Consider the following 16,385-nt stretch of genomic DNA (forward strand, 5'->3'; position numbering starts at 1 on the left):
TCGCACAGCGAATTAAACACGGCTGTCTCTATAGTCAACCTTCCTATTTGATTGCTAGAATTAGCGAAGTTGACGAATATGGAGCTAAAACGGAGATGCAGAATACTGCGTTATCTTCGTTTTGAGGAATATGACGAATACATTCGTCATATTCGCTAATTCTACCAAGCCAACCAAAGTAAACCAGGTCCAAGTAGAAATAGCAATGCGAATAATTCAAGTTATAATAATCGAATTTCGATTTCAACTCAGCACTGCTATATTCCATATCCGTTAATTCTAGCCTAATATCATATGGAATATAGCAGTGCTGAGTTGAAATCGAAATTCGATTATTATAACTTGAATTAATCGAATTGCGATTTCAACGTAATTCTCAAACCTGACAGTACATTCTAGTATGGAGACGTTCCCATGGTGATGGGGACGCTCCATGAGCACAGAAGTCGTCAGAAGCCACAACGGGCACTGACTGGAGCAGGAATCCTAAGGACAGGTAAGAACTACTTTTGGGAAGTGGGAAAAAAAAAATATAACAATAAAAAAAAATTTAAAAAAAACAACGAATATTCGAAATATCGAATTTATAGCACTATATTTGAAATATTAGCGAAGAGCCGATATTCGCTAAAAAAAATTGATATTCGAATATTCACGCTCAACACTAGTATTCAGCCCCCTGTACGCCTTCAGAAGTCACCTCATTAGTAAATTGAGTCCTCCTGTGTGTAATGTCTTCTCAGTATAACTCCAGCTGTTCTGTGAAGGCTTCAGAGGTTTGTTAGAGAAGATTAGTGATCAAACAGCATCATGAAAACCAAGGAACACGCCAGACAGGTCAGGGATAAAGTGGTGAAAAAATATAAAGCATCTCACAGAGCACTGCTCAATCCAGCATCTGAAAATAGAAGGCGTATGGTACAACTGCAAGCCTACCAAGACATGGCCGTCCACCTAAACTGACCGCCCAGGCAAGGAGAGCACTAATTAGAGAAGCAGCCAAGAGGCCCATGGTCACTGTGGAGGAGCAGCAGAGCTCAGGGGGGAGAATCCTGCTGGGGGGAGGCTTATCTTCAGCAGGGACCGGGAGCTCTAGATGTGGAAAGCTGTAGAGACAGACCCCAAAGATGGTCCTACAAAGCACTGACCCCGGGAGGGGGGGGGGCTGAATACTAACGCAGGCCGCACTGTCCACACATTGTGAAGACCTCGTCTCCTCTTCTTCTCACAGACTTGGACTTTGTGTTGGTCGATAAAATTCCAGTAAAATACATTTGAATTTGTGGGTGAAAAATATGGAAAAGTTCAAGGGGTGTGAATCCTTATCTCTTCTGTGTCTCCTCCTCCAGGCGTGGGCTACGGGATGATGGTGGTCTCCACGTATATCGGTATTTATTACAACGTGGTCATCTGTATCGCCTTCTATTACTTCTTCATGTCCATGAGCCGCGTCCTGCCCTGGACGTACTGCAATAACCCCTGGAACACTGACAACTGCGTCGGCGTGCTGAGCCCCTCCACTAACAGCAGCTTCAACCTCAGCTCCCATCGAGATGCCTTCAACATCTCCGAGCTTCTGAACCAAACCGGGAAGAGGACGAGTCCCAGCGAGGAGTACTGGAGGTAGGTGGGCCGGGGGGTGGGGGGATATTCCACGGAACATCCAGAAGCAAGGACCGGTCCTGACAGCTGAGGGGTCGTCACAGTGTGTCCAGTGCAGACAGTGCTCTGTGGACTCCAGACTGTTAGGTCAGAAAAGAGGCTAAAGTGCTTAGACTGACACACTGTAGCAAGCCCTCAGCTGTGAGAAGTATTAGATCAGGGCAGATATTCAGCAGCTGAATGTAAACAAGGAATGTCCTGATTCACTGACAGCAAGCAGAGATGTGGAGAGTTGGCACAGAAGGTCTCACCCCACTCTTCTAGCCTCTTGCTCGGGGGCAGCAGGCGTTGATTGTGCGTTATACGCCGCTCGCTTCCTCGCATTGTGACCGGCGTCCTGCCTGAGGCGATCAGCTGACGCCTCGCCCTGAAGCGTCGCCGCTGATCTCTCTCTGTGTAGGAATCCTGAGCCTCGTGGGAGTTGTAGTGCTTACCATGCTGGGAGTTATTGTGCGGAGTCGCCTTCTGCACCGGAAGAGCCGACAATGGCAGTGTTTCCTGGAGGCCGGAGAACATGGCGAGACCCCCAGACTGGCAGCCAAGGCACGCAGGAAATGCCTCTCTAGAGGTCTGCGAGGCACGAGGCTCTGTGCGCCTCCAACTTAAAGGGCTTGTATCACTTCAGCAAATACATTCTAATACCCGGCCCTTCCTAATGTATTGTTGTTCTCCATGTCGCTTCCTTTGCTCTCTGGATACATTTTCCCATCACATTATAAGCTGCTCGTTTCCATGGTTACGACCACCCTGCAATCTAGCAGTGGTCGTGCTTGCACACTGTGGTAAAAGCACCAGCCTGTGTGCGCTCCCACAGTCCCGCCAGCACGACCACCACTGATGGATTGCAGGGTGGTCGTAACCATGGAAACGAGCAGCTTATAATGTGATGGGAAAATGTATCCAGAGAGCAAAGGAAGCAACATGGAGAACAACAATACATTAGGAAGGGCCTGGTATTAATGGGCACAGCAGATTAACACCCCCCGGCTCGGGTACAACCACCACCGGCCCAGGAGGCCCCCCTAAAGCTGGTAACATGGCCGCCGCTGGGTTGGTGACGTCTCCACTTCTCTCCCTGTCTCACAGGCGTTATGTGCTAAAGTTGTCGGACGACATCGGGAATTTCGGGGAGGTGCAGCTGCCGATTCTGGGATGTCTGGGGTTGTCCTGGGTCGTTGTGTTCCTCTGTCTCATTAGAGGCGTTAAATCTTCTGGAAAGGTGAGTCAGCCTGGGCATCATGACTACTCCCATCATCCTCAAAATATCCGCCAATTCTGTGCCTCATACCTTACTTCTGTGTCTTTTCCTTCTTCCATATTGTGCCCTGTACCTTTCCTCTACTTTCTCCTCACTCCTGTGCCTCGTACCTCCTTTCACTCCTGTCTCATATCACTCCTGTGCCTCGTACCTCCCTTTTCTCCTGTCTCATATCACTCCTGTGCCTCATACCTCCTTTATTCCTGTGCCTTGTACCTCCCTTTTCTCCTGTCTCATATCACTCCTGTGCCTCATGCCTCCTTCTCTCTTGTGTTTCATATCACTCCTCTGTCTCATACCTCCTTTTATGCCTGTGCCTCGTACCTCCTTCTCTCCTGTGTCTCATATCACTCCTGTGCCTCGTTCCTCCCTTCTCTACTGTGTATCATATCACTCCTCTGGCTCATACCTTCTTTTTATGCCTGTGCCTCGTACCTCCTTCTCTCCTGTGTCTCATATCACTCCTGTGCCTCGTACCTCCTTCTCTCCTGTGTCTCATATCACTCCTGTGCCTCGTACCTCCCTTCTCTCCTGTCTCATATCACTCCTGTGCCTCGTACCTCCCTTTTCTCCTGTCTCATATCACTCCTGTGCCTCATACCTTCTCTTTCTCTCCTGTGTCTCATATCACTCCTCTGGCTCATACCTTCTTTTATGCCTGTGCCTCGTACCTCCCTTCTCTCCTGTGTCTCATATCACTCCTGTGCCTCATACCTTCTCTTTCTCTCCTGTGTCTCATATCACTCCTCTGGCTCATGCCTCCCTTTTATGCCTGTGCCTCGTACCTCCCTTCTCTCCTGTGTCTCATATCACTCCTCTGGCTCATGCCTCCCTTTATGCCTGTGCCTCGTACCTCCTTCTCTCCTGTGCCTCACACCTCTTCTATCTCCTCCAGGTGGTTTACTTCACAGCCACGTTCCCCTATGTGGTCCTCACCATCCTTTTTGTCCGTGGGATCACCCTGGAGGGGGCCGTGGACGGCATCATGTATTACCTGACCCCGCAGTGGGACAAGATCCTGGATGCCAAGGTGAACATTATATGTTATTATGTCCGGGGTCTTGTGTGGCGGTTGCCCTGTAACACATCAGGTAGAACATGGAGCCAGCTTTACAGGCGGAGGCTGATGGGGGTTATTGTGAATCTGACGGGATGTGTTAGTGATGCCACAGCACCACCTGGTGGCTGCAAAGCAGTTCTGCTCAGAGGCAGCTCATCAGGAGCTGCAGGGACTACTGCGTGAGGCTCGGGGTCACTGGACCCATCCACCGATACCAGCAGTGTTGTAATGACTGACCCCTGCTCCTATCCTGCCTTTCTGTAGGTTTGGGGGGATGCAGCTTCCCAGATCTTCTACTCACTAGGATGTGCATGGGGAGGACTCATCACGATGGCTTCTTACAACAAATTCCACAACAACTGTTACAGGTACAACACCTGCAACGCTGTGTCTGTGAGTCTGCATGAGAGCTGAGGGGGGATGCAGCTGCAGCTTCTCTTTCTGTGTCTGTGAGTCTGCATGAGAGCTGAGGGGGATGCAGCTGCAGCTTCTCTTTCTGTGTCTGTGAGTCTGCATGAGAGCTGAGGGGGGATGCAGCTTCTCTTTCTGTGAGTCTGCATGAATGGAGGGGATGCAGCTGCAGCTTCTCATTCTGTGGTCTGTGTCTGTGAGTCTGCGTGAGAGCTGAGGGGATGCAGCTGCAGCTTTTCTTTCTGTGAGTCTGCATGAGAGCTGAGGGGATGCAGCTGCAGCTTTTCTTTCTGTGAGTCTGCATGAGAGCTGAGGGGATGCAGCTGCAGCTTCTCTTTCTGTGAGTCTGCATGAATGTAGGGGATGCAGCTGCAGCTTCTCTTTTTGTGTCTGTGAGTCTGCATGAAAGCTGAGGGGGGATGCAGCTGCAGCTTCTTTCCCTGTGTCTGCGAGGCTGCATGCTGTGAGAGAGGAGGGGATGCAGCTGCAGCTTCTCTGTCTGCGAGGCTGCATGCTGTGAGAGGGTGCAGCTTCTTTCCCTGTGTCTGCGAGGCTGCATGCTGTGAGAGGGTGCAGCTGCAGCTTCTTTCCCTGTGTCTGCGAGGCTGCATGCTGTGAGAGAGGAGGGGATGCAGCTGCAGCTTCTTTCCCTGTGTCTGCGAGGCTGCATGCTGTGAGAGAGGAGGGGATGCAGCTGCAGCTTCTCTGTCTGCGAGGCTGCATGCTGTGAGAGGGTGCAGCTTCTTTCCCTGTGTCTGCGAGGCTGCATGCTGTGAGAGGGTGCAGCTGCAGCTTCTTTCCCTGTGTCTGCGAGGCTGCATGCTGTGAGAGAGGAGGGGATGCAGCTGCAGCTTCTCTGTCTGCGAGGCTGCATGCTGTGAGAGGGTGCAGCTTCTTTCCCTGTGTCTGCGAGGCTGCATGCTGTGAGAGGGTGCAGCTGCAGCTTCTTTCCCTGTGTCTGCGAGGCTGCATGCTGTGAGAGAGGAGGGGATGCAGCTGCAGCTTCTCTGTCTGCGAGGCTGCATGCTGTGAGGGGGAGCAGCTGACTTGCACTGCATGTAAGAGCTCATGCACACAGTGATACGGGTGACGAATATGTTGAGGATGTGGCTGAATCCTGACACCAGTGACCAGACACATGACACAGAGTGGGTTGCGTTTCAGTGTGTCATGTCCCGGACCCTGCGCCTCATTGAAGTTCTCATTTTCTGCCTTCAGGGACAGCATCATTATCAGCATCACCAACTGCGCCACCAGCGTCTATGCCGGATTCGTCATCTTCTCCATCCTGGGCTTCATGGCGAATCACCTGGGGGTAGACGTGTCCAAGGTGGCCGACCACGGTCCTGGCTTGGCCTTTGTGGCGTATCCGGAGGCGCTGACACTGCTGCCGATCTCTCCGCTGTGGTCCATACTGTTCTTCTTCATGCTCATCCTCCTGGGACTTGGGACGCAGGTAATCGCCATTTTGACGGTAACTGAGAATTGCATTATTTGTCGCTTGTCGTGGCTCCGGTCAGTCAGTCCACGTATTAACCCTCGCCTCACTTCTGTCTGTCACAGTTCTGTCTCCTGGAAACTCTGGTCACCGCCATCGTGGACGAGATTGCAAACGACTGGATCATTCGCTGGAAGACCTTAGTGACGCTGGGGGTGGCCATTGTGGGTTTCCTACTGGGAATCCCGCTGACCACTCAGGTGAGGCGCCGGAGCAGACGCTACTCTTCTGTGTATTATACTTTTATAATGTGCCTGCAGCAGGTGTCCTGCAGATAGTAAGCGGTTGTAAGCAATTGTTATGTAAGCCGCTGACAGGGGATGATGAGAGTATTCCAGTAACCGCTGCTTCCCCTCGCCCTCTAGGCCGGCATCTACTGGCTGATGCTGATGGATAATTACGCTGCGAGCTTCTCCCTGGTCGTCATCTCCTGCATCATGTGTGTGACCATTATGTACATTTACGGTAAGTGCCTCCAGTTATGTACTCACCTGGTGATACTGCCCTTAAAGGGCAGGTGCAGCCTCTGTGTGTAAATATTAAATGAATGAAAAGTTCTGCAACTTTCTAACAGACTTTGTATTTCCACTCATACCATGTTCAAGATCCTTGCTTTCTATCAGTGAATGAGAACACTTTTATGTAACCCCGTCCATAGCTAGTCCTACTCTCAGCTGAGGGTTTGTTACAATAGTATATCAGTCTTAACAATGCTCTGTGAGCTGAACACCTCAACAGTACTTGCAGGAATGTCTACAATGTATCAGTCTGGAGGTTACAGAGCATTGTCTGCACTGAATACAATGAATCAGTCTGGAGGTTACAGAGCATTGTCTGCACTGAATACAATGTATCAGTCTGGAGGTTACAGAGCATTGTCTGCACTGGATACAATGAATCAGTCTGAAGCTCACAGAGCATTGTCTGCACTGAATACAATGTATCAGTCTGGAGCTCACAAAGCATTGTCTGCACTGAATACAATGTATTAGTCTGGCGGTTACAGAGCATTGTCTGCACTGAATACAATGAATCAGTCTGGAGGTTACAGAGCATTGTCTGCACTGAATACAATGAATCAGTCTGGAGGTTACAGAGCATTGTCTGCACTGGATACAATGAATCAGTCTGAAGCTCACAGAGCATTGTCTGCACTGAATACAATGTATCAGTCTGGAGGTTACAGAGCATTGTCTGCACTGGATACAATGAATCAGTTTGGAGCTTACAGAGCATTGTCTGCACTGAATACAATGTATCAGTCTGGAGGTTACAGAGCATTGTCTGCACTGGATACAATGAATCAGTCTGAAGCTCACAGAGCATTGTCTGCACTGAATACAATGTATCAGTCTGGAGCTCACAAAGCATTGTCTGCACTGAATACAATGTATTAGTCTGGCGGTTACAGAGCATTGTCTGCACTGAATACAATGAATCAGTCTGGAGGTTACAGAGCATTGTCTGCACTGAATACAATGAATCAGTCTGGAGGTTACAGAGCATTGTCTGCACTGAATACAATGTATCAGTCTGGAGGTTACAGAGCATTGTCTGCACTGGATACAATGTATCAGTCTGGAGGTTACAGAGCATTGTCTGCACTGGATACAATGAATCAGTCTGGAGGTTACAGAGCATTGTCTGCACTGAATACAATGAATCAGTCTGGAGGTTACAGAGCATTGTCTGCACTGAATACAATGAATCAGTCTGGAGGTTACAGAGCATTGTCTGCACTGAATACAATGTATCAGTCTGGAGGTTACAGAGCATTGTCTGCACTGAATACAATGTATCAGTCTGGAGGTTACAGAGCATTGTCTGCACTGGATACAATGAATCAGTCTGGAGGTTACAGAGCATTGTCTGCACTGGATACAATGAATCAGTCTGAAGCTCACAGAGCATTGTCTGCACTGAATACAATGTATCAGTCTGGAGCTCACAAAGCATTGTCTGCACTGAATACAATGTATTAGTCTGGCGGTTACAGAGCATTGTCTGCACTGGATACAATGAATCAGTCTGGAGCTCACAGAGCATTGTCTGCACTTAATACAATGTATCAGCCTGAAGCTCACAGAGCATTGTCTGCACTGGATACCAGAAGCTGTAGAGTGATTTTCAAGATCTCTGCTTGCTATCATTGCCCAGAAACATCCAGAGAATCAAAAGTCATTCTGATACTGTTACAATCAATTGTGGTGTTATATATCAATTATGTGACGGACTGCGTTGGTATGTATCAGCCGGTGGTAATGGATTGCGGTGTTATTTATCATGTGATGGGTTAGGGTTACGGGTCATGCATTATAACCTGATAATTGACAGACTTGTCTTCTCTGTTTGACCAGGACACCAGAACTATTTCAAGGACATTGAGATGATGTTGGGGTTCCCCCCTCCCCTCTTCTTCCAGATCTGCTGGCGTTTCTTCTCTCCGGCCATCATATTTGTAAGTCCACGGAGCGGTGGGTCAATAACATTAATATGTCCGTACACAGATATTGTGGCATCGGACGTGCATGTATGTATATAGCAGCACATTACAGCCGATTGATGGCGTCAACAGATACAGCGCAGGGGTGGGGGCTTCACATGTTGTGGCAATATTATGTGAGCACCGTATGGCAGTAATAACAGGGCACTGTAAGGCAGTAATATCTGGATACTGTATGGCAGCATTATCTGGGCACTGTATGGCAGCATTATCTGGGCGCTGTATGGCAGCATTATCTGGGCGCTGTATGGCAGTAATATCTGGGCGCTGTATGGCAGTAATATCTGGATACTGTATGGCAGTAATATCTAGGCGCTGTATGGCAGTAATATCTGGGCGCTGTATGGCAGTAATATCTGGGCGCTGTATGGCAGTAATATCTGGGCGCTGTATGGCAGTAATATCTGGGCGCTGTATGGCAGTAATATCTGGGCGCTGTATGGCAGTAATATCTGGGCGCTGTATGGCAGCAATATCTGGGCGCTGTATGGCAGCAATATCTGGGCGCTGTATGGCAGCAATATCTGGGCGCTGTATGGCAGCAATATCTGGGCGCTGTATGGCAGCAATATCTGGGCGCTGTATGGCAGCAATATCTGGGCGCTGTATGGCAGCAATATCTGGGCGCTGTATGGCAGCAATATCTGGGCGCTGTATGGCAGCAATATCTGGGCGCTGTATGGCAGCAATATCTGGGCGCTGTATGGCAGCAATAACAGGGCGCTGTATGGCAGCAATAACAGGGCGCTGTATGGCAGCAATAACAGGGCGCTGTATGGCAGCAATAACAGGGCGCTGTATGGCAGCAATAACAGGGCGCTGTATGGCAGCAATAACAGGGCGCTGTATGGCAGCAATAACAGGGCGCTGTATGGCAGCAATAACAGGGCGCTGTATGGCAGCAATATCTGGGCGCTGTATGGCAGCAATATCTGGGCGCTGTATGGCAGCAATATCTGGGCGCTGTATGGCAGCATTATCTGGGCGCTGTATGGCAGCATTATCTGGGCGCTGTATGGCAGCAATATCTGGGCGCTGTATGGCAGCAATATCTGGGCGCTGTATGGCAGCAATATCTGGGCGCTGTATGGCAGCAATATCTGGGCGCTGTATGGCAGCAATATCTGGGCGCTGTATGGCAGCAATATCTGGGCGCTATATGGCAGCATGGCTTGTATTACATCATCTCTTCTATAAGATGGCGGGGCCCCACAGAGGATTCGGTAGATGGTTTCACAGGACGGGTTAACCCTTCTCTCTCCGCTGCAGTTCATCCTGGTCTTCGCGGTCATCCAGTACCGGCCGATCTCGTACAATGACTACGTCTACCCAGGCTGGGCCATCTCTCTGGGCTTCCTGATGGCGCTGTCATCCGTCATCTGCATCCCGCTATATGCTGCTTTCAAGATCTGGCGTTCAGAGGGCGACACCTTCCTGCAGGTACCGTAAGGTTCGCCCCAGCCCTGCAGACGATGGGGGTTATCTTTCCAGTTCTGACTTCTGTCTTCTCTTTCAGCGGTTGAAGAACGCTGTGAAACCCAGCAAGGACTGGGGCCCCGCACTGTCGGAGCATCGGACGGGCCGCTACGCCCAGAGCGACTGCTGCCCCGAGGCCCAACCGCTGAACCCGGAGAAGCAGAAGAAGGAAGAGATCGGCCTGACAATACAGGGCAGCAACGGGCAGGCGCACAGCCAGGACTCCAAGGTGTAGCCGCCGGGGCGGAGGGGGATGGAGAGGCGCTGCTGTGTGGATGACCCCCGTTACCCTCTACCCCCCTCTCCCTCCTGTTTACATCCAGACCAGTCGTTCCCTCCGTTGCCCTGTATCCGTCACCTCAGAATCACTACCGGACTCTCGGGGAGATGAGGCCCAGCTGCGGGTCCTGCTCCCCCACCCTCGGGACCACCGGAGGACACTGCTGATGAGTGGGCTCGTGGCGCGGGGGAGGAGTAGTTCTTCTAACCCGTCTAATGCTAGTTTACAGAGGATTATTTCTAGAGTTTCCTAACCCGGGGCGCTCAGGGGCGTCGCAGGCCGGGCGCCATCGCCCGCTTGGACATTTCACTGCACTTAAGATAAAAATGCAAGTGTTACATTACCTGAGGAGCCCTGTATGCCCCCCGCTGTGCCCGTCTGCACTGCAGCCCCTCGGGTGCCACCGCTGTGCCCACCAGGAGGGAGCCGTTCCTCGTAGCCTCCTCCAGATGGCGCCCGCGTCCCGTAGGTCTCGGCACTGGTATCGCTGCCTATCCGTGTGCCCCCGTAGTCTTGGCGATGTAGTGACACGAGGGCCCAGTGTGGCCCCTGAACCTGCTGACCGTCCCTCAGTATGGTTGATGGATTCTGCAGCGCTCCTGCTGACTGCCCGTGTGGCCCCATGGGACCTGGTGGCGCAGCGATCGACCGCCTTTTCTACGAGCAGATATATACACTCTCCACGGGCTCCTTTAATCTTGGCGGATTCTCTCCTAGAAAAGGCGACCGCAGGCTCCCTGCCCAGTCTCGCAGCAGAGCGGTAAGGCGTGATGTGCTGCAGCATCTCTTCACTAGGTGGCAGTAATAACCTGCACTAGAATCCATCTTAGATAGGAGGGCACCAGGCAGGGACCACATGTGACCGCGGCGCCAGCAGCAAGGGGTTAATATGGGGAGTCTGACCGTCAGGAAATCCGTGGCAGCGATGGGGGAGGAGTCACGGAGGCGCAGTCCTGCGTACAGACATTGCATTATTACCAGGTTTGATGGTGAATCCGTTTTTTCCTTTGACGTTCCTGAGGCAATGTCATGAGCTGCGCCACACAACGGACGGTTGACGTTTCACGGTTTTCACTCATCATGACTGTGCCCCTCTCCCAGACCGTGTTTACAGAGGGTCCGGCCTGTGCCGCCATCATCCTGGGGTCATAGAGAAGGTCAAAGGGCAGAGAGCTACGTAAACTGTGCGCAACACGGGGAGCGGCCCTGAAATCCACCACAGCCAATCACCAGCAAGAAGAGCGTCACCTCCTGTGCTGTGGGCGGGGCCAGTGACGTGTGGAGCACAATGCGAAATCACTGCCAAAAAGCGCAATAACGGGAAGACAAGGTGTTACACCTGCAGCACAAGGCACTTAGACACAGCAGGCTCCGGGCCCCTGAGCTGGGGGCCCCAGAGTCTCTGCATTAGAAATACCTCAATGTCATACACACAGAACACGGCACCAGGCGCAGGTCACGTACTGAACGCCCCGCGCTCCCTGGTGCCGGCCGCTCTGTGGGGCCCCTAATGTTTGGCCCATTGTTTTAATTGTCATTTAGGCTCGGACTACACGGCGACAATAAGATAGGGCACAACTACACGGCGACAATAAGATAGGGCACAACTACACGGCGACAATAAGATAGGGCACAACTACACGGCGACAATAAGATAGGGCACAACTACACGGCGACAATAAGATAGGGCACAACTACACGGCGACAATAAGATAGGGCACAACTACACGGCGACAATAAGATAGGGCACAACTACACGGCGACAATAAGATAGGGCACGGCGACAATAAGATAGGGCACAACTACACGGCGACAATAAGATAGGGCACAACTACACGGCGACAATAAGATAGGGCACAACTACACGGCGACAATAAGATAGGGCACAACTACACGGCGACAATAAGATAGGGCACAACTACACGGCGACAATAAGATAGGGCACAACTACACGACGACAATAAGATAGGGCACAACTACACGACGACAATAAGATAGGGCACAACTACACGGCGACAATAAGATAGGGCACAACTACACGGCGACAGATAGGGCACAACTACACGGCGACAATAAGATAGGGCACAACTACACGGCGACAATAAGATAGGGCACAACTACACGGCGACAGATAGGGCACAACTACACGGCGACAATAAGATAGGGCACAACTACACGGCGACAATAAGATAGGGCACAACTACACGGCGACAGATAGGGCACAACTACACGGCGACAATAAGATAGGGCACAACTACACGGCGACATTTGTCCTAATGGTCGTCTATGGTGTCGCACTGCGATATGCGACATTCGAGGTGGATTTTTCTGCGACTGTCGCATATCGCAGTGCGACACCATAGACGGCCATTATGACAAATGTCGCCGTGTAGTTGTGCCCTATCTTATTGTCGCCGTGTAGTTGTGCCCTATCTTATTGTCGTCGTGTAGACCGAGCCTTAAAGGGATTTTGTGGTTTTATTTTTTTTTACTTTTGTGAAAAGTTCAGAGTATCTTTACTGTATCAATTCCTTGCAAAATCTCTGCTTGCTGTCTTGTCACAGCTGCAGCCATGTGTCCAGCACATGACGGGATGGATAATTATACCCTGAAGGTCCCAATTCACTGACAGCAAGCAGAGATCTTGAAAACCATGAGGAATTGATATTCAGGAAGGATATTGGAGCTTTCATTGCACAAAGTGTAACATTAATTTGCTGAAACTGGAAAATCCCTTTAAGGGGACCCCCGCACCTATCCAGGTTTACAAACAGAAATCTGCACAGACGTCCGTGCGGCTTTCTGTGCATTTCTGCACCAAATCCACGTGTTGCTTACGGTCTTTGGTGCGGATTTGCCGCGGTTTTGCCGCCGCTCTTGCATTGAAAAGAGTGAAATCTGCACAAAGAATTGAGATAAACCTCCTCACGGGGCTGGAAGAAGTTCTGGAACGTCCTGAGAGACTTTAAAGGGGCGTCTGTCGGCAGATCCGGCGCTCGGGGGCGTTACCATTCCACCTAGAGGCTCTGACAGGTTTTCACTGCCGGGCCCTGTCAATCAAAGTGCAGAGGACGCTGCAGAGAGAGCAGAGCTTCTAGGTGCAATGGTAATGCCCCCGTTGCTCCTAAGGGCTCATTAAACCAACAATTATCTCAGTAATGCGGGCACATGTGAACAGGGACCAACACCGATGTCTTCAGCTGCCGAGCGCCAGAGGAACAAATCTGCTGACAGGGGCCCTTTAATCCTCCCTGTTAAAATCTCTGCTTTCTGTCAGTGAATGTGAACCATACACAGCTGTGTCAGTCTAGAGTGTGGTGAGCTCATCAGCAGCACAAATCCCTCTCCTGTCTTGATAGCTTGTTACATATTACCTGCACTGATACATTGTAACAAACCTTCAGCTGTGTGAGTTTTCAGGCTCTGGCTGTAAACATGAATGTTCCCAGTCACTGACAGACAGCAGAGATCTTTAAAGCAGTGAGGAAGTGAAGCCTAACACTGCAGAAGGTTCATCATCTTAGGATTAAGGACACCGGCCCTTTAATGAATGACTAGGGCAAGTTCTGTATTCACAATGCACAGAGCGCGCTCCGTGTGGGTGGGGCTAATGCTCTGGGCGTGGCTGTCACCAGCCAATCATTGCACGAGATCCATTCTATTCAATGTGTTTGTGTTGTTCCTTTTCCTCACTCTTGCGGCGGAGCTGGAGTAGTGCTGAGCGTCCAGCTCTGCTGCATGTGGATATAGTGGCACACCGTGTCCTGCGTCTCTTTATTCCTTTACGCTTATTTTCCTTTGCGCTGTAAATTATTTGTGGCTGCCCTGCCCCCCCATAGCTGAAGATATATGTGACTGTACGTCTGTGGGGGGGGGGGGGGGGAGCATCTGATGGGAGTTGTGGTCTGTTATACTCATCATTGATGTTCCTCATCTGCCCCTACAAGTATTACTCTTCCCATCTTCCCCAGGTCGTAGCGGTGCATGTTTCATCCTCTTCACTTCCTGTGGCCAAGCCTGGAATTGCCTGTGTCCTGGGGCAGTGTCCCCCCCCCCCCCCCATGACGTCCTGCGTGGAGAAGCCGGACACAGACCCCCCCCCCCCCCCCTGTAGTTTATAGGACTTATTATCACTAGAGAAATGTAGAACGCTCGTTTTATTTGGTCCTGACAGAAATAAAGTCATTGACTCCACTATGACCCCCATGATTATTTAGGGGCGGGAGAGGGTGGGCCGGGGCGCTGTCAGGCACTGGAGATACAGGGGGGGGCCCCCCCCCAGTAAACAGTCTCTTAACTCTCTCAGTCAGGCCATCCCTGCGGCCAGAGACGCCTCCATTAGAGGATCACACACTCGCACGGCTTCTCTGGATCTATGCCTCGAGATCAAGCAGAACGGTCATCCTGTCATCCTTATTCTACATCTACTATTACCATGAGGATCACCCCACAGTGACCTGACAGTGGAGGACGAGGTTCTGTAATTCTCAATGGCCGCCATGAAAAAGAAAAAAACGACAAAAGTTCTTTAGAAAAACCCATAAATATTAATTGTAAAGAACACCCCCTTCTGACGGAGGCGTCCCTTTAAACGACTGTACAGGGCGTATCTCCTGGTCCGTCAGGTTGTCGGGCCGTTATACGTCATGGTAGCTTATTAGCAGCAGCCTGCGGTCTACAGTGGCGGAGACACCAGCGGAGAAGGCCCCGGACACGGTGTGCACCACCTTCCAGAGCGGCGGCCATGATGGTTGTCACTTTCCTGGAAACAGATACAAAATAATATCATTTTTAATAATCGGACGTACGCGGATTGAGATTTCCTGCGCTGTGACACTGTCTGCACTGCCATACACTTTCTATGACGCCCTTTCTGTGCCGTCGTGCCCGTGCTGCGTCGCATCACTCTTTCTGTCGCCCTTTCTTTGCCGTCGTGTCTGTGCCGTGTCGCTCTTTCTGTGCCGCTGTGTCCGTGCCGCTCTTTCTGTGCCGTCGTACCCGTGCCGCGCTTTCCGTGCCGCTCTTTCTTTGCCGTCGTGTCTGTGCCGCGTCGCTCTTTCTGTGCCGTCTTATCCGTGCCGCGTCGCTCTTTCTGTGCCGCCGTGTCCGTGCCGCGTCGCTCTTTCTGTGCCGTCGTGTCCGCGTCGCTCTTTCTTTGCCGTCGTGTCTGTGCCGCGTCGCTCTTTCTGTGCCGCCGCGTCGCTCTTTCTGTGCCGCCGTGTCCGTGCCGCGTCACTCTTTCTGTGCCGCCCTTTCTTTGCCGTCGTGTCTGTGCCGCATCGTTCTTTCTGTGCCGCCGTGTCCGTGCCGCATCACTCTTTCTGTGCCGCCCTTTCTTTGCCGTCGTGTCTGTGCCGCGCCGCTCTTTCTGTGCCGTCGTATCCGTGCCGCATCACTCTTTCTGTGCCGCCCTTTCTTTGCCGTCGTATCCGTGCCGCTCTTTCTGTGCCACCCTTTCTATGCCGTCGTATCTGTGCCGCGTCGCTCTTTCTGTGCCGTCGTATCCGCGCCGCCCTTTCTGTGCCACCCTTTCTATGCCGTCGTATCTGTGCCGCGCCACTCTTTCTGTGCCGTCGTATCCGTGCCGCTCTTTCTGTGCCGCCGTGTTCTGTACAGATCCTCCTCAGGGGACTATGACTTCAGCTGTTTCTAGCCCCGTTCGGCACTCACCCTTCCATGGTCTCCTCTCATGGGGGCAGATTCATCACGTGAGCCCTTACTCTGCGGAAAGCTGGAGCTGGGCCAGAGCTGCCGGGTGGTCTCTGTACTTTGGGAGGTAGCGGGACAAGCAGAGTATTCCCAGGGGGGGCTGGTGCTGCAGCAGGACTCGCCTCGTAAGTGAAAGCCGCTCTTCCATTGGCTGGGAGGCTTGGAGGTCGCACTGTGCCCCTCCCCCGCGGGTCTCTGCACAGAGGAGAGTAGACCCTGGATGTCCGCTCCTGTATGAATCGATGAGGGGAGCTCAGTCCTGGCTCCTCAGGACCCTTCACTGGATATGCAGCAGCACAGGATAGGGCCCCAGGCCTCCCCTGAGGATTCTTCAGCCTTGGATCTGGAGGGCATGGAGTCAGGGGGCGGTCATACTGTAGATCCGGGATACTTGACATTTTCAGGGACAATATACAGCCAGCGTTTTGCCGTCTTCTTCCCATATCCAACAACCTGCAGCTGAATGGAGAGAGGTGAGGAAGACGAGGAGGGGCAATCTGCATGAAGAAGGCGGCTGGGCGCTCACCC

The 16,385-nt window shown here is 51.7% G+C and overlaps 2 protein-coding genes across 6 annotated transcripts in view; one reads left to right on the forward strand and one right to left on the reverse strand.

The window, feature by feature from the left end:
- Window positions 1–10,438, forward strand: part of SLC6A9 (solute carrier family 6 member 9) — a 73,006-nt gene extending 62,568 nt beyond the window's left edge. Inside the window, exons 5-14 of one of the 2 annotated variants that reach the window (XM_040407397.1) lie at window positions 1,350–1,623; window positions 2,749–2,881; window positions 3,816–3,950; window positions 4,245–4,348; window positions 5,610–5,847; window positions 5,955–6,089; window positions 6,255–6,354; window positions 8,247–8,347; window positions 9,662–9,832; window positions 9,909–10,438. In XM_040407397.1, the coding sequence (XP_040263331.1) occupies window positions 1,350–1,623; window positions 2,749–2,881; window positions 3,816–3,950; window positions 4,245–4,348; window positions 5,610–5,847; window positions 5,955–6,089; window positions 6,255–6,354; window positions 8,247–8,347; window positions 9,662–9,832; window positions 9,909–10,103 (1,586 nt within the window). In that variant the 3' untranslated portion in view covers window positions 10,104–10,438. The remainder of the gene's footprint in view (window positions 1–1,349; window positions 1,624–2,748; window positions 2,882–3,815; window positions 3,951–4,244; window positions 4,349–5,609; window positions 5,848–5,954; window positions 6,090–6,254; window positions 6,355–8,246; window positions 8,348–9,661; window positions 9,833–9,908) is intronic. The other variant, XM_040407398.1, reaches the window with a different exon arrangement.
- Window positions 10,439–14,648: 4,210 nt separating this feature from the next.
- CCDC24 (coiled-coil domain containing 24) overlaps window positions 14,649–16,385 on the reverse strand; it is a 54,664-nt gene continuing 52,927 nt past the window's right edge. For 3 of the 4 annotated variants that reach the window (XM_040407964.1, XM_040407963.1, XM_040407965.1), the window contains exons 9-10: window positions 15,819–16,316; window positions 14,649–14,910 (exon numbers count right to left, since the gene is read on the reverse strand). In XM_040407964.1, coding sequence (XP_040263898.1) covers window positions 15,836–16,316 — 481 coding nt within the window. In that variant the 3' untranslated portion in view covers window positions 14,649–14,910; window positions 15,819–15,835. The remainder of the gene's footprint in view (window positions 14,911–15,818; window positions 16,317–16,385) is intronic. The other variant, XM_040407966.1, reaches the window with a different exon arrangement.

Source organism: Bufo bufo, chromosome 9 (assembly GCF_905171765.1).
Source record: "Bufo bufo chromosome 9, aBufBuf1.1, whole genome shotgun sequence".
Lineage (NCBI taxonomy): Eukaryota > Metazoa > Chordata > Amphibia > Anura > Bufonidae > Bufo > Bufo bufo.